Source organism: Lepus europaeus, chromosome 1 (genome assembly GCF_033115175.1).
Source record: "Lepus europaeus isolate LE1 chromosome 1, mLepTim1.pri, whole genome shotgun sequence".
NCBI lineage: Eukaryota > Metazoa > Chordata > Mammalia > Lagomorpha > Leporidae > Lepus > Lepus europaeus.
The window spans coordinates 4,779,091-4,796,661 of record NC_084827.1 but is presented as its reverse complement, the minus strand read 5'-3'; the positions used below and the strand labels follow the sequence as shown (position 1 = coordinate 4,796,661).

General features: G+C 47.7%; 2 protein-coding genes across 3 annotated transcripts; both read right to left on the bottom strand.

Moving 5' to 3' along the window:
- Positions 1–35: 35 nt before the first annotated feature.
- Positions 36–1,833, bottom strand: TMEM139 (transmembrane protein 139). 2 transcript variants are annotated; one of them, XM_062189137.1, is made up of 3 exons: positions 1,768–1,833; positions 650–899; positions 36–450 (listed from the first exon to the last, which is right to left on the bottom strand). In XM_062189137.1, the coding sequence occupies exons 2-3, from the start codon at positions 880–882 to the stop codon at positions 48–50; spliced, it is 636 nt and encodes a 211-aa protein (XP_062045121.1). In that variant the 5' UTR covers positions 883–899; positions 1,768–1,833; the 3' UTR covers positions 36–47. The 2 variants fall into 2 exon arrangements, with proteins under 2 accessions (XP_062045121.1, XP_062045033.1); XM_062189049.1 differs by lacking the exon at positions 1,768–1,833 and adding an exon at positions 1,648–1,736.
- A 9,987-nt stretch (positions 1,834–11,820) lies between these two features.
- On the bottom strand, positions 11,821–16,510 carry LOC133757780 (glutathione S-transferase kappa 1-like). Its single transcript, XM_062188623.1, has 8 exons — positions 16,319–16,510; positions 15,903–15,984; positions 15,584–15,709; positions 15,195–15,295; positions 15,079–15,114; positions 13,407–13,523; positions 12,940–13,033; positions 11,821–12,611 (listed from the first exon to the last, which is right to left on the bottom strand). The coding sequence occupies exons 1-8, from the start codon at positions 16,388–16,390 to the stop codon at positions 12,568–12,570; spliced, it is 672 nt and encodes a 223-aa protein (XP_062044607.1). The 5' UTR covers positions 16,391–16,510; the 3' UTR covers positions 11,821–12,567.
- Between the last annotated feature and the right edge of the window lie 1,061 nt (positions 16,511–17,571).

Sequence of the window (17,571 nt, the reverse complement as noted above, 5' to 3'; positions counted from 1 at the left end):
AATAGGTGGGTCTGGTGTGGAGAGATGATCAATCCTGGGAGCGTCATTTAGGGTGGCGTCCAGTTGTCTTCATAGAAAACACTGTCATCCTCAGGGTTACCAAAGCAGGCGTCATAGGCGGGGGGTGGAGTGAGAGGCTCCGATTTGGGGAGTTCCCGCAAGCTCTGCAGATCTGGAGCAGTGGATACAACCCGTGGTCCCCGAGGCCGAACACTGTTTGGAGCTCTTCCAGGGCTGCCTCTCTGCATCGAAGACCCCTCTGAGCCTACTCGCCTTCTCAGTCTGTCTCTCCTCGTCTCCTCTGGAGGGCTAGGCTGTCCTCCCTCAAGTCCCTGGGGGATGACAATGCTGCTGTACGGGGGTGGTTGATCTGGTTCTTGAGGGCGGCACTGCGATTCCAACACCACAACGGCTTCTTCATAGGTTGGCACCTCAAAGGCTTCATTGTCCCTGAGGGAGGAGAAATAAGGTCATTGGTGGCTTCCCAAAAGGAGCTTGTCCCCCCCTTTTCCTGTCTTCCACCCATCAAAGACCATTAGCCCCTGATCCCTCATCTCAGTGATACCAGAGACAGAAGGAAGCAGACAATATACCTGAAAGACTAGAGGAACAGAGAGAATAGGCCCAAGGTATATTTCCCTCAACTCACCGTGCATTGTCTGAGGCCCCTGGGCTCTCTGTCTGCATTGCTCGGAACCCAAATTCCAGAAAACAGGACAGGAGGCAGCCAAACAAAAACAAGCCACCCACGGAGAAAAAGAAATAAGCAACCGAGGCAATGTCCGGCCGAATGCCCAGCAAAGCCAGCCCCAGGAGGAGGGAGGCGCAGCCTAGGAAGAGGAACGGCTTCTCCAGTTTCCCCCACAACTGGCTTGGCACCATGGCCCCTCCCCAGGCTCCTGCAAAAAGACACACAGCTGTTGTGTCTGCACCAGCAATTGGCATCACCTCTACATGTAATACCAAAGTCAACATATTCTACTCCTTTGTTTGGTTTTCAGGTTCTTCCATCTCAAATCACATACGTGACCCGTAGAGGTCCCCCAGCTCTGTAATTCTCCCTAGGTGTCAGTAGATGTGGAATGGCCAGGATGTTCTACCTCCAGGCCTCTTGTGTCACAGCTCTGCTTCCCCCCTTTCTCCTTGCCTTCCGGCTGCATTCCTCTGCAACACCATCCAGGATCCAGTCCTGGGAAGGCCCTGCTGGGGACTCAGTGCACACCGGCATCTTTGGAATCCAGGTGATGGGGCAGGCCCTACCATTTCTCCATTGTTGCTCCTACCTCCCAGTCAGAGGCCCTCAGTCTGGCTCTGTTGGAGTCAGTGCGCCACATACCCTTCCTGACCCTGTGTTCTCATTTCCCCTGCAGTCAGCCCGTGCGCTAGCTAGAGACAGAGTGTGCACACAACACAAGTCACAGGGGCACAACCGCGTAAGGAAGAGTGTCACCGACGGCAGCCTGCGGTAATGGCTGGAGGCCCTGCTAACTCCTGTCCTGTTCCCCTGACCTGCCAGGGTCACCCCCACTCTCCCGATCCTGACTCACTAAACTCAGATTTCAAGATTTCCTGCACAGGCTGGGAGGCCACTGGGCAGGGGAAGCCTTTTCTTGTCTTTGAAAAACAGCAACCCAGAGTAGCCCCTACCTCAAACCGGTCTGTAAGGACTTCCTGAACTCCACAGAGCAAGCAGTCGCAGACACCTCCTCACACTCCAGTGCCATGGCCCGCCCGCCCTCACACCGGCCGGCGGAGTTCCTTGCTCACCTGTCTCGCAGACTGCAGAAAGCAGGTTGCAGAGGGAGTGGGGAAGGGAAGAGGTGGAGCCCACTGGCCCCGCCCCCTCTCCTGCCCCAGTCCTTCAGTTCCTGCCCCGTCTTTCTCCTTCCTTGTCCTGCCCGAGGCTGACCTCCTACTACCGCCCCACCTTCATTTTTCCAAAGGTTTCACTCACTCCACCCACTCAAGTAGCACCCTAATGAGAGCCACCCTCCCCCCACCAACTCCCAGTGACCTTCGTTCTTAGGACTGGAATTAACCTTTTCCTCTCACTTCTCAACGCACTGGGATGTTAATCACAGCTCAAAGCAGTTTGTCTTCCCTTTGGTTAATTTGTTTTCTGTCTGTCTCCTCTAGTGGCTTATCTAATCTCTGTAGACCGCTCAGTGCTATGCACGCAGTGAGCCAAAGTGTGGCTGTGGAATGCCGTGTCCTGCTTCTGCTGCCCTAGTGCCATTTCTTTGGACTCCCTGCTTTCTGCAACCTGGCAGAGGTGCTGGTGGGTATGCTTCTTGGCGTGGTTAACTCTTTTTTTTTTTTTTTAAAGAATCATTTTTATTTATCTGAAAGAGTTACAGAGAGAGGTAGAGCCAGAGAGAGAGAAATCTTCTATTCCACTGGTTCACTCCCCAAATGACCACAATGACCAAAGCTGTGCTGATCCGAAGCCAGGAGCCAGGAGCTTCTTCTGGGTCTCCCACATGAGTGCAGGGGCCCAAGGAGTTGAGCCATTTTCTTCTGCTTTCCCAGGCTGTAGTAGAGGGTTGGATCCGAAGAGGAGCAGCTGGGACTCGAACCGGCATCCATATGGGATGCCGGCACAACAGGCTGGGGCTTTAACTCGCTGTGCCACAGCACCAGCCCTGTGGTTAACTCTGGATTCTTCAAAATCCACCTCCAGGTGCTGCTTGCTGCAGAGCCTGTCTCTACAAAGCATCCACAGCATCCTTGCTTGCATCTGTACCAGCCTTTACCAACTCCTGTTGACTTATGTTTCCTCCACTGTGAGCATTTAGTGAGTGGTTGAGAAATCATCTCTGAGTCCCTTAAAATAACATCATTCCAGACCGGTAGTTAGTGCTCACTCAGTAGAGCTGCTGCTTTTGTTAGAAGGCTACCCTTTCAGCAGCCTCACTATAGAGGAGATCTAGCCTGGGCAGTTACAGCAGAGAGTGTGTGGAGTATGTGTGTGTGTGTGTGAGAGAAAGAAACAGAATGAATATATTGGCAGTAAATAGCGGAACATGTATATGGGAACTTCAGAAAGTGTGGAAAATTGAATTAAAAGATGTTTGCCTTGGTGGAAAAAAAATTTGAAACCACCTATAATTTCTTCATAATATGCATTATATTATGCATAATATTATTATATTCCCTTGAACTTTTTGCAGGTCTCTCATGTGCATGAATTTCAAAATTTTGGGACCAAAATAAATTTACTTGTAATTCCATCTCCCACAAACTTTAAAAAATTTGTTTTTATTTGTTTGAAAGCGAGAAAGAGAGAGAGTGAGAGAGATCTTCCAACTGCTGGTGTACTTGCCAGATGCCCTCAACAGCTGGGGCTGGGCCAGGCTGAAGCCAGAAAGTCAGAACTCTGGGTCTCCTACACGGGTGGCAGGTACCCATGTGCTTGAACCATTGCCTGCTGCCTCCCAGGGTGCCCATTGTAGGCAGCTAGAATGGGGAACCAGGACTCAAACCCAGATGCTCTCTGATATGGGGTAATGGTGCCCCACGCCTGCTCCTCCATAATCTTTTTGAAGTACGCTCAGGTATGTGTGGGTAGTGGTGGGATATCTTACAATCCCGTGTCAGACTGATATGGGCAAAGGGAGGACTCATGGAAGACCATGGTATCTACAGGAGATGTGTCTCTGTGTGAAGAATGGGGAAGAGAAAGGGGGGCCGGTGGTTTTGTTTCCACCAATTTCCTTATATTCAGCTCGTATGAGAAGAGTATGACTGGGATCAGGATTTTGGTCAACAGCTAATATATAAATAGGAGGAAATTGGCTCAGGGTCATTGATTGTGTGATAAACAACTGGGCTTTGTTAAGGAGTGAGCCGGTGGCAGGGGACTAGGAGGCAAGAGGCCAAAGGCTATGGGCCTGAATATCTGCAGTGAATAGTTCTGCAGTCTGGGAGAGGTGGGAACTTTGTAGCTCTAGGCTGTTAGTTCTGTTAATTGAGATAAGAACTGGATATATGGGCAGCCATTTGGGATACTGGCAACCCATATGGAGTGCCTGGATTCAAATCCCAGCTACTCCTGATTCTAGCTTCCTGCTAATGCGTCTTTTGGGACGCAGCAGATGATGGCTTAAATAATTGGGTCCCTGCAACCCATGTGGGAGACCTGGATTGAGTTCTAGACTTGGAGCTGTGGACTAGCCCTACCTTGGCTATTGCAGGTATTTGAGGAATAAACCAACAGATTCCCTTTCTCTGTCTCTCTGCCTCTCAAATAAATAAGCAAGTAATTAAAAAAAAAAAAACTGCCTCTAAATTAGAGAAGCTGGACTGTGAGCTTGCTGTGCTCTTTAATATATTCTCTATTCCAATAATTTAAAATAGATTTTATAAAAGTTACATCTGCTAAAATAAATGTTACAAAATATTTAAGAGCTACAGAAAAGAAGATCTACAGTCTCATTATCCTAACTTGGCCATTTAAAAAATGTTTACAATTCCTTCCTAACTGGCCACATACAACCAGAGTATATCCCATTTAAGAATACATTCACGGAGCTGTCATTGTGGTATAGTGGGGAAAGCCACTACCTGTGATGTTGGCATCCCATGTGGGCACCAGTTCAAATCCCAGCTGTTCTACTTCTGATCCAGCTCCCTGCTAATGTATCTGGAAAGCTATGGAATATGTCCCAAGTGTTTGGGCCCCTGTACCCATGCAGGACACCTGGAAGAAGTTCCTGACTTCTGGCTTTGGTCTGGCCCAGCACTGGCCCTTTGGGGAGTGAACCAGCAGATGAAAGATCTCTCTGTCTCTTCCCATCTTTCTCTGTTGTTGCTGTGGATTCGTTCTGAGAGGAGGAGCACAGTGGGGGCAAGAGGTGTGAAGTCACCACATAGACCCTGGGAGTTGGGTGAAAGCAGTCCAGAGGCGAGCAGCCTGCAGGCTCATTTATTTCAGTTGGTACAGCAGCTTATATAGCCAAGGCAGCCAATCCGGTCAAGGGGCAGTTTATGCCCTAACCAATCACAGCCTGTTTCCAGGCAGCTTCTGAAGCCATCCAGTCACAGCCTGTTGCCAGGCAGGCTCTGTTGCCAGTGGCCATCTTGGCATGGCCTTTTCATTCCACCATATATCCCCCTTTTTGTTTATTTTTGAACAACAGGAGGCATGATCCTTGGCCATGCCATTGTTGACCCCGTTTCCATGTGATCTCCGTACATGGCTGTGCTTGTCTTAGGTTGTGCCCCAGAGGATCTTACCCGTCATTGACTAACCAGCGATCAAAATGGGAGACCACAGGAGTGCTTGCTCAGATGGGGTAGGAATGAGGAACAATGGTAATCAGGAATGGCATTACATAGTATGCATTTTGCCTATTGATATAGTTTTTATTATAGTAGTTTCTAACAACCATACAGTGTTTTGTTGAATGGATATCCTATAATTTCACCAGCATATCTTTATGATATGTTACTCAATAACATTGGATTTTTTTTTTTTTCAATTTTTTTTGTCATTAAAAATGATGCTGCAAGAGACAGAAAGTAGGTTAGAAATTTTTAGGGCTGATCAGTGATTACTTTAAAATTTACTGTATATGGGTGAAATGGTCATTTTCCTTTCAATTATTATTTATAGCAGTTGTCTATATTCCTGCTAAACTTTGATCTTTTTGCTTTTTACTTGTTAAACTTCTTATTTGGAGAAGTATCAAGCTTTTTTACTGTAATGTAATTTTAAAATATGTTATCTCAAAAACTAAAAAAAAGAAAGCAAGAAGTGAGCATGGTGGGGGGAAGGGATGGAGGAAGGAAGGGAATATCATTATATTCTTAGAATTATATGGGGCCAGCGCTGTGGCATAGTGGGTAAAGCTGCCTCCTGCAGTGCAGGCATCCCATATGGATGCTGGTTCAAGTCCCAGCTACTTCATTTCCAATCCAGCTCCCTGCTAATGCCACTGGGAAAGCAGCAGCAGATGGTGCAGGTCCTTGGGCTGCGTGATATCAGAATATGGGGTATATGATATCACTGTGTGCTTATGAATAATTCTGTGTGGGTTCTTGCCCAATATTCAGAGAATTCTGAATACCGGCATAAGTGAACGAGGCAGCATGGATAAGTTTTTAAGCTTTTTATTCAGTGAGAGAAATGTATAGGAGAGTGAGGGCCCTGTATAAAAGAGAAATCTGGGTTCATACTGAGTATCAGGAGCCAGCCACGTGGAGGAACATGTAGGCCAGGAAGCATGGGGCACACACGTGTGGTCAGGGAGGGGGCATGAGGTCACACAGGGGCGTGCTGAAGGCATGGTCTTGCAGCCTGCCTACATCACCTGCACCCACATGGGAGACCAGGAAGAAGTTCCTGACTCCTGGCTTTGGATCTGCCCAGCCTGCCATTGTAGCCATTTGGGGAGTGAGCCAGCAGATGGAAGATCTCTCTCTCTCTCTCTGCCTCTGCCTCTCTCTAACTCTGCCTTTCAAATAAATAAATAAAATCTGAAGAAAAAAAAAAAGATTGTCTCTGTAAATCACATTGAGTCTTAAAAACTAATTAAAGTCAAAATAACAACAAAAAAAGGGACAAAAAAATTGTTAGGTCTGAGGAGGGGGAGTTAGGAATGGAGCAGAACTGATCACGGGCTTATTTTGGAGCAATCGAAATGTAACATTGTAGTGATGCTTACACAACTCTATGAATGTAGTTCACACACACACACACACACTGGGAGCAGACCTGGCACAGCAGGTTAAGCTGCTGCTTGGGATGCCTGCATCCTGTATTGAAGTGGCAGTTCAAGTCCCAGCTGTTCCATTTCTGATGCAGTTCCCTGTTAATGTACCTGGAATGCAGCAGATAATGGTTCCTGCCACCCATGTGGGAAACCAGATGGAGTTTCCTGGCTCCTGGCTTTAGCTTGGCTGTTGCAAGCATTTGAGGCGTGAGTCAGCAAATGGAAGATCCCTCTCTTTCACTTTGCCTTTCAAATAAATAAATAAACCATAAAAAGAAAGCGCACCAAATTGTACACTTTAGAAAGGTGAATTATACTTCAATTAAACTTGAAAAAAACAATGCAATGAATATCTTCTGTGTAGTTTTTCCTTCTCTTGGATTATTTCTTCAGGATGAATTTTACAATATGATATCATTGAAATAAAAAAATATGAGTCTTAATTGTCCTGAAAAAAAAAATATGGCCAAATTGTCTCCCCAAGGTTGTGCTTTACTTTTTTCTTCATCAATTTAATATCTTTAGCAAAATATGAAGGCACCACTTTATTCCACTGGTTACTCCACCTTCTTTGTGCCTGGCTTTGACAAACCCCTTGAGAGGTTGAATCACTCCACTCTACCCACTACTCCCTCAAATGTCATTTTGCAGGGTGGTGGTAAAAGGAGGTGGTAGGGTAAGGAGAACAAGAGGGAAGCCAAGATGGTTGACAGACATCTCGTGAGATTTGGATTCCTCCCACTGTGTGCTTGTCCCTATGGCTTTGTCTTGCTAATTTTGCTTCTGAATCTGGATCTGCTTTATAGCTGTGGCCAATACATGTGGAATGTCTAGTGTGTGCTGCTCACTGTGCTGATATACAACTTAAGTCACTGTGGTGTGTATAATATAATAGGTGGTAGTTACCATAATTATATCTATTTTATGAATGAGGTGAGAAACTTGAGCAAAGTGGGTAGCTAATTAGGGGCAAGGTCAAGATTTGAACTCACAATCTGAGCCCAGAACCCTGGTTCATAACCATAGCATCATCCCCCTTCAAACACAGTTTCTGGCTGCTTTCAAAATGGCGGTTTAACAAAGCACATCTAAGATCATTACAATGATCTTCCCTGGAGGAGCCATTCAATGCTATTTTCCCTCACTCTTTGGCATCTTGAGCAAAGACTAAGCTTCAGACAGCAAGAGAAGTAAAGGAGACTGTCAGAAGACAAAGTAAAGTTATCCATGTAGAAGGCAACATGGGGAAATGAAGACTCTAGGCTCTCCATCAGGATGCTTACTTGTTACCAGTTAATTAGGAACGATAACAAACGATCACAATTTTAACTGAACAATAATAGAACCCAGTGCAGGTGACTTTTAAGTGGACACTGGTGGTCACAGATACACATCTTTGGGTAGAAATAATTGATTGAGCCACATACTTTATCTCATTTGGTTCTTAATGGCAATCACATGGGTTAAGTCTAACTCCCACTTTTCATCTACAAAGAAATCAGCCCAGAGAAAGTACATAGATGAATTGTTTTGTTAAGACAAACTCAGTACTTTTTTTTTTTTTTTAAATCAAAGAGACTGAAGGAGAGAGAGATCTTCCATCTTCTGGTTCACTCCTCAGACAGTAGCTATAGCTGAAGCCAGGATCAAGTTTCATCCAGGTCTCCTATGTGGGTGGCAGGGGCCCAAACACTTGGGCCATTTTCTGCTGCTTTTCCTAGGCCATTAGCAGGGAGCTGGATCAGAAGTGGAGTAGCCAGGACACCAACCAGTGCCCATATGGGATGCCAGCATCACCAGTGGTGACTTTACCTACTATACCACAATGCCAGCTCCCTTGAACTTTTAATTCAGCAGAATGTGTTTTTCCATTTATTGCCTCATTGCTTCCAACCAACCATAACACCTCTGGGATTTATGTAAAGATACATATATGCTATTGCCATAGTTGTTGTTTTTAAATCATTTTTTAAGATTTATTTATTTACTTATTTGAAAGTCAGAGTTACACAGAGAGAGGAGAGGCAGAGAGAGAGTGAGGTCTTCCATCCTATGGCTCACACCCCAGTTGGCTGCAACGGCTGGAGCTGTGCCAATCCAAAGCCAGGAGCCAGGAGCTTCTTCCTGGTCTCCACGAGGGTGCAGGGGCCTAAGGACTTGGGCCATCTTGTACTGCTTTTCCAGGCCATAGCAGTGAGCTGGATCGGAAATGGAGCATCCAGGTCTCGAACTGGCACCCATATGGGATGCCGGCGCTTCAGGCCAGGACGTTAACCCACTGTGCCACAGCGCCAGCCCCAGTTGTTAGTTTTAATATTGTACAATGCTTGTTAGGAGAGAGTCAACAGTGGGATTTAGGCAATCATTCTAGCTCAGATATTCAGCACTAAGCCACAAAAAGCAACACCAGAATTTGAGAAATTGAGCCTGGTTATTGCTGAGTAACAACAATGAAAGCACTGTTTGTTAGAAATATCTATAGATGTTGGAAACAGAGTCCCACTTGTATATCCTAAGTATGAACAAACAGGAGTCATGGTAGAGTATATGTTTTGAAGATGGTCAAGCCTAGTTTCACATCTCAGTTCTACTTACTAGTTGTGTGACCTTGGGTAAATAACTTTATTTAGCTTATAACCTTATTTAGCTTCAGTTTCTAATAACCTTAGTTAGCTTCAGTTTCTAATCTATAAGTCAGTGAAAATAAGTCCAAGCTTTCCGGTTTCCCATCCCCTCCTCCAGCATAGTGAAGGCCACAGTCTTGGTTTGAGTGTAAGACACATCTGTGTGGACCAGTAGGGGGCACCATCCTACAGCTGGGACCTGATTTCCTTGTGGAGCCTTGGTTTGTAACTTACAAGTGGTGCTGGGATAAACTCTAAGGGTATCAGCCTAGGAGAGGTAATCCATTTGATTTTGGCTTCCATGGTTTTAGGATGTAGGTAGAGATATGAAACACTCATTTGAAAGACAGTATGTGAGAAAGCATCCATGTGTGGATATTAACAACAAAACCCACAAAAATTAAAGATATAGGTTACTTAAATATGATTTAGTTACTTAAAAATAATCTATAATCGTGATGTAAAAATTAAAAGGTAAAAGAGTTTACTCCTTCACATCCCCAAACCTGTCTCTCAGTCTCCTTCCCATAGAGGCAATCAATTTCCCAGATTTTTCTGAAACCCATCCCCTCCATCCCTGCCCCCAAGAGTTGATGAATATGCAACAATATAGGCTTGTATACACATGGGTATACTGCTTTAGATACTGCTTTACACTTGCTTTTTCTATTTAACAATGTTGTGTTGAAGATTCTTCCTTATCAATATGTACAGATCAACATGTATAGATTTTATTATGAATTATTAAAAACAGAGCATGTACACACCACCTACATTTGACAATTAACATTACGTTCTACTTGGCTTATTACATTTGTATTCATTTATCAAACCCTTATATGATCAATACATCTTATTTTTTGACATACTTCAAAGCTGCAGTTATTAGACTTCTGTTTGAAAACTTCAGTATGTGTAACAGTATTCACAGTCCAGTATTTTTCACAGTTAATGTTTTCCTTTGAAGGAAAAGTTTCCTACAGTGAAACACACAAATTTTAAGTGGACTATTCCATGAGTTTTGATAAAGACACATACTACTGTATGTAACCTCAACTCCAATTAAAATACAAAGCATTACTATCACCTAGAAAGACCCCTCATATCCCTTCCCAGTCAATCCCACATGCAAATATTTCTATTTCTTTCCATCCATTATGTTCTTTTAAAATACATATATATCATTGTAATTTTTCTAATGGCTTTCCAACTGATAACCAGATTGTTTTAGACTTTTGCAATTAATAACTTTCTATAGGTACCTTTATTTACATATATGAATAAGAAAAGTTCCTCAAAGTGAAGTTTTTGACAGATACTGTCACAAATTGCCCAAGGAGGTTGTAACAGTTCATACCCCGACTAACAGTGCAGGAGCACCTGCTTCCTCACGCTCTGAGGAAGTGAGTTATCCAACTTGGGTGCCACACACTGCTACCCTCTGCTTGCTAAGAGGATACTCTAAGGTGCATGCAATAATAGATCAGACAAGAAGCAGACTCCCAGCGAGCAGACTGACACAACTACCTGGAAGACAAAGTACAAAGTGACAAATGCTGAGAGCAAGGTGCAAGGTGCTCCTGGGGTTCAGAGGGGAGACTGCTGGGAAGGGTGGGGATTGGAAGTGCGTCATGGGGGAGTAAGGTTTGCTCACATCTCAGTATGACACAAGGAGCGGGCAGTACATGCTTGTCATATCATTTATTGGCAATTGGTGGATACTGATTCAGTGACTCAAGATCTTATGATCCCCGATCTCCCTCAGTTCTCTTTCCCTGCCCCAAACACCGTTTTTCGTCTTTTCCAGGCTGATACAACTACTCAGTCACACCCTTGAACACGGGCTTAGTTTTCCCCAAAGTTACTGGAGGGGCTCTCTAGGCCGAGCTAATGGCAGGAGGTGAGCCAGGAGCGCAGCACGGACCAGCTGGCTTTCCAGCCTCTGTACTCCATTCTTCTCGGGTCTGAGTCACTACTCTTCCTGTGTTCACTTACGCTTGTACCTAGGAATCAGTTTGAAGGACTAGGACTCCTCGGAGAAGGAAATGAGGGACCCCCAAACCCTGCCTTCCACTTGGACTCATTTACATGTCATATCTATGTATTGCTAATATTTGATAGCTATTCTTTCGGTGATTTAAAAATAGACATTAACTACAGTCACTATGATGTGCAGATTTCTCAAGTGTATTATTTTAACTGTAACTTTATTTGCTTTGAGCAACATCTCACCATAAGTCAGCCTTTGGAAATTATATTTACTATTTATGTTAAGTTCTACATTTTTAGATTATACATATAAATGAGACCTTTTGGTATATACACTTTGGTATCTTCTTTTTTTAATTAAAATGTCTTCCAGTTTCATCATGTTGTCACAAATGACACAATTTTTCTTCTTTAAGGCTGAATAATATTAAATTTATATAAATTTTTGGAGAATACAGATTAAAAAATAAAGTTTATCACAGTGCAGAAAAAAAGGCTTTTTAAGATTTATTTTATTTACTTGAAACGAAGAGTTAGAGAGACACAAAAGGAGAGACAAAGAGGTCTTCCATCCGCTGGTTCACTCCCCAAATGGCCACAATATGGCAAGGGCTGGGCAAAGACTGGAGCCAGGAGCTTCATTCTGGGTATCCCATATGGGAGAAGGGGCCCAAACACTTGGGCCACCTTCCCAGGCTCATTAGCAGAGCTAGATTAGAGCTAGATTGGAATCGGAGCAGCCAGGACTCGGTCCTGGGCCCACATTGGGACACCAGTGTGACATGTGGCAGCTTTATCTGCTATGCCACAATGCCGGCCCCCAGAAAAGTTTTGAAACTCATGCCACAAGTCTGTACCACATCTTCTTTATCATTCATGGATAGGTGGACACCTAAACTGTTTCCACAATTTGGCTAACACTGAGGTGATCACGACAGTGCAGGTATCTCCTTCACATACTTTTGGATTTCGTATTTCTTTTGGTCATAGAATCCGAGTGGATCATTCAGAGTTCTATTTTAAATTTTTTGAGGAACAACCATGCCATTCTCCATCAGGGCTGTATTCCTGGTAGATGCCCTTCCTGGCACCCCTAAGGGAAGTGGGGATGTGAACCCCCAAGGCCACAGGAGATAACTCCAACCGACAGAGAAGCCCGATCCCAGTACCATAGTGGAGTGGTTCAGTAGAAGGTCTGCTCTTCTGAACAAACAGTGAGTTTCCCCAGAGCAGTCTCAAAGTCAGGCATTCGGGGCTGGAGGCACAGGGCCCATCCACTTCTCTCCTGGATGAAGAAATTCACATTTATCCACACACTATTCTTAGGTGTGCTACAGCACAGAGTGGCCCACAGGGATCATGGGCTTTCTAGGAAGAGCCCTGCTGGCTTCGACACCAGAGGCCTACTTTTCTCAGATGGGACTGAGGCTGGGGGAGGGGCACCCCTCCCCATTCAGTTTTGAGCAGCATGCCTGAACAAGGTCATGTTGTTGGAATTGCAAGGACATTTTTTTTTTTTTTTTTTTTTGCTCTGAACCTCTTCTTCTGATCACATGGAATAACAGGGGTGGGACTGGGATCACAGTTAGTTAGGTGAGGAACTTTTAACTTACCCAGCAGGTGTGCCAGTAACTCCATGCGGTCAGAGCCAAATAACATGTGGGTCTGGCCATCCACGTGAGCCACGGTGGTAGGTAGCCCAAAGGCCTGGAGAAAACAGTTATAGTGCAGGGAGGAAGATGATGGAGCAGGTGCTATAGGATTGGGGCTGAAGCCTTCCAGACAAGTAATGTCTGGGCTCCCAGAAGCAAAGCAGCCAGAGGTGACAGATAAAGAGGCTCCATGGCCGCAGGTGCAACTTCTGTGTCTAAGTCTCAGGTGCTTTATGCCTTCCCTCACCATCTATCCCTTTCCCTTCCTCCCCCTAGGCCCAGGCAGAAGATGGGGAAGGGGAGGGGTGTCTGGGGACACAGGGAGACACAGGCTGGGAAGGGGCCTTTTGGACAGCAAAGCGGGACACAGCCACGAGAGTCTGTCTCTATCTTCAGGGTGCGGGTTGGGAACACACACAGCTGCTCACCCCGTATCTGCAGGCTGCCTCCGTGGTCTCCCTGAGCTGGTTCTTCACCTGCGGTGTGGATATCTTCTCTAGCAGTGCTCGGGCGTCTTCTGCAGACAGACCAGCCCTCTCTGCAGCCTGAGGGGAGGCAGCGGGAAGACAGCTATGTCAGCGTTTGGGGCCTGGGAGCTCTGGAGAAAACTCTGGGGTTTCCATCTCCAAACTAAAGTATTTCTGGCAATGCCTTCATCTGCCACAAGGGTGGATCTCTTCCTTCAGCCCAAACCTTCAATGAGTGGATGCAGCAGAGGGTAGAGTCACTCACAGAAACTGGATGTGGGGTCTTGGGGAACAGCTAGCCTGACTGCTTCCTTTCACAAATGACTACAGTGGGAGGGGACACATTTCTTGTTCAGAGGTACAGAGCCTGTCTTTAGCAGAGCCCATGCTAGAAGCCAGGTCCCTAGAATTCAAGTCCAGGGCACTTTCTTTCCTATTTTAGAATTCTGGAGTCTCTCATGCTGTTCTGAACCAAGGGCTGGGCCCTAATCCCAGGAAATATCCTGGGGCCTCACAAGGATCCACAAGGCTGCAGCCACCTGCCTGGCTTCCAGGGAATGACAAGGCTTCAGTTAGGGCTTGTTGCTAACTCGGGGCTCAATGGTTCTCCGCCTTGGCTGGCCATGAGGATCTCCTGGGGCAATTTGGAAATCCCGCCATGCATTCTTCCCTAGCATTTCTGCATCAGATTTTATGAGGGGGTGATGCTAACACACAGCCTCTGCAACCTGACATCCTAGACCTGCAGGGGGATGCACGCAGCCATGCAGTCCATGCCAGTGAGGCACTGCCACTGACCTGGCTAAATGAGGATCGTGTCCCAGACCACGTGTTCAACAATGGATAAAGGGATTGGTCAGGGACACAAAAAGAAGGCCAGAATGAAAGGCCGTGCAGAATGGAGAACTATACCTTCAAAGAATGAAAAGTGGCATGGCAAATGATTATTATGTAAAAAGCAGATTAAAATTTACATATACAGTAAATGCAGGAAAATGACACTGGAAGATGTATCAGCCAGTTTTTGTACATGTAACTTTCATGTGATATGACATTTTATATATTGAAATTGAATGTTCCTCTACTATTTTTCTTGTAAAGTAGAAGACAAATATTGTAATGCATTGCCTGACTTAATCCCAAAGGAAAACCCAGCCTTTATGCTCATTTTTTTGGCTGCCTCCAGAATTCTTTCCATGTATTCTCACTCAGCTTTTGCATCATTTTGGAATCAGTTATCTCATTCTGTTTGGTTTTTAGCTCACTTTTACCGTCTCCTGCTTTCCAGTCCCTGTGTATTAGTGACGTTGTGTTTGCGACTTTGGACACTCGTGAAGTCTCCATCTGTCCCCATCGAAGGCTCTCATTGTTTATCACCTCTCATTTACTTCTTTTATCAAATAAATCCTACCCACACACTGTTTCTTGTGCACCTTCCTTTTCAATCATGAACTATTGTTCTGAGAATCCTTAGTCCCAGCTTTTCAGTAATTTCTTCAAACACATTCATCCTTTCTCCCAAAGAATATGAACTCTTTGGTGCACTCTCAAATCAATTTATGGGTTCTCTTCACCCTAAATACCAAGTGACCTCAACCCAGCAACAGCAGTGGGTGTGGGTAGGGGCACTCACCGCCAGGATGCTCTGGGGCTCTGTGATATCTTCATCCTGGGAAGAAGAGAACACTCAGCAGGACAGGGGTGGGGCAGGGAGGGACTGGAGGGTGGGCCGCAGAGTCAAGCCTTCACCCGTGACCAGATGCGCATCCACAATTCCCGGGATACTTTCTTCAGCATCTCTGGCTGCTCCGTGTCCACGGCAGTGAGGAATCGCATGGCAGACAGACTTCCTGTGGAATACGGCCATGCACGGTGAGAGCTGCACTCTGTGTCCTGATGGAGGAACTCCCTTTTTCCCCGGCTTCTGACACTGCCCCAGACTCTCACCCGCGGTTCTCCTAACCAACTTGCCCTGCTCCTCCTCCACTCCATTGACCCTTCATCCCACCCAGCTGGGGTCCTGAAGCTCCCCAACCATGCTCCAAGGAAGGCTGTCCCAGGCCCCTGATTCCTGCACTTCCACCTCGTGACTTCTCTGCCCTCAACTTGAGTGTCAACCTGCACCCCACTCTGTTCACCTTTTCTAACAATCCCAGGGAAATCCTTTGGGAATCGGAGGGGAACCTGGAAAAGCTGCTGCAGGCGCTGAAGGTCGCTTCTCATGTACTGTGTTCTGCGGGGAATCTCGGCTGGAGGCAGGTTTCCTGGCAGGGGACAGGTGGGTGCCCTGGTGAGGGGAGACCTAGGGGTCCCAGGCGTGGAGGGACCTGTCCCGGGTCTCGGGCAGAGGACACATGGCTGGCTGAGGTGCCACTGGAAGACCAGTGAGGACAGCTTCTCTGAGACACTGAGCGCTCCACCCTGACCCAGCCCCGCTGCCCAGAGGCCTCTTCCTACCGCTGTCTCTCAGGATTGCTCCAAGGAAGCTGGGCCGCAGCTGCAGCTGCACGTTCCAGAGCTTCTGATACCGGCACAGCACCTGCGGGCAGGGAGGGCCAGTGTGTCGGACAGGCCGGCGGGGGCAGCCGATCCGCTCAGGCCCCGCGCGGAGCCCGCTTCCCGGGGCGCCCTGCAACCCTCCTCCCACTCCTGGAGACGCACTCCAGGACCCAGGCGCCGGGGGGCGCTTCCCACTGCTCCTGACCCCAACGTTGATGGGGCAGGGGCTGGCGTGGCCTCTCCATCCGCTGGAGCTGCACGTGGGGAGCTACATCCTCTCAGGATGTAAAGGCTCATCTTGGCACCGGGCTCTACCCTGCACGACAGCGCACTGCGACCGGGACCCTGCCTGTGCCCTCGCCCCCGCGGGTCACCTCGAAGCCCAGCCAGGAGTAGGGGGACAGCACATCGTAGAAGAGCTCCACGGTGCGCGGCGGGGGCCCCATGCTGCAGCTCCTGTGGGCTCAGGCCACAGCAAAGGTCAAGGGGAAGCAGGCGCGGGTACACAACAGCGGCTCGCGTGACCTTCCCTAGAACCCCGGCGGGCTACGCGCAGCTTCCGGCCTGCCCGGGCGCACCGCCCACGGAGCTGGCCGCGCAGCCGCAGTCGTGAGGGCCCGGCCTGGCGGTGGGGCGTGAGGTTGGGCGAGGTGCCAGGGGCGGGCCCAAGGGTGGGCGGGGCGTGAGGTGGGGCCCAAGGGGCGGGGCGTGAGGTGGGGCGAGGTGCCAGGGGCGGGTCCGAGGACGGCGCGTGCCGCCTGTACCGGGCCGGGGTGCGGCGGGGAGGGGCCTACGGAATGGGGCGGGGCGTGAGGTGAGGCCGGGGGCGGGGCCGAGGGTGGGCGGGGCGTGAGGTGGGCCGAGGGTGGGCCGGGCTGGGCCCGGGGGCGGTGCCGAGGGCGGGGCGAGCCGCAGGTGTCCCGCCGGGGCGCGGAAGGAGCTCACCCGGCCCTGGAGCAGGTGTGGCTAGCGGGACTCCAGGCACCTGGCTGGCCGCCCTGTTCTGGGGTGGATGCAGGGTCGCAGACGGGGTCTGAGCGTCGTGCAGCGCAGCCCAGGTCGCTGTGCCCCTTGGGCAGGCCCCTGGCCCCCTGTGCACCTCATAGCGTCCATCTGGCCTGCACATGGGGCTGCACACCACCCAGGTCAGGTGCAGTTCTGAGGATCAGAGGGGCTGCAGTAACCGTCGCCTACTAGGACTGCGCCTTGGTAGCTGCGTGAAGGGCTTGGGAGGGGCAGAGTAAGACGTTCCCAAGTTACAGATTTCTTGGGGTCCCTTTCTCAGAGTTAAGCGCAGTGCCTGGCACATACTTGACAATCAATATATTCTCTTTCTATAGAGGGACTAGAAGGGCGTAGGGAGGTTTTACTGCAGCAATAATTTTAGAAGTTTTGGGACTTGATCTACCCTGTTTATGTTTGCAAATAGTATATTGCATTGTTTTAGGTTTACATTTACTGCAAAAAGGTAGAATTTTTAAAATCCCCTTAATTTTATTCTTTTTCTTTTTTAAAAGATATATTTATTTATTTGAAAGTAAGAGTTCCATAGAGAGAGGAAGAGACAGAGAGAAAGAATCTTCCATCTACTGATTTATTCCCCAAATGGCCACAATGGTCAGATCTG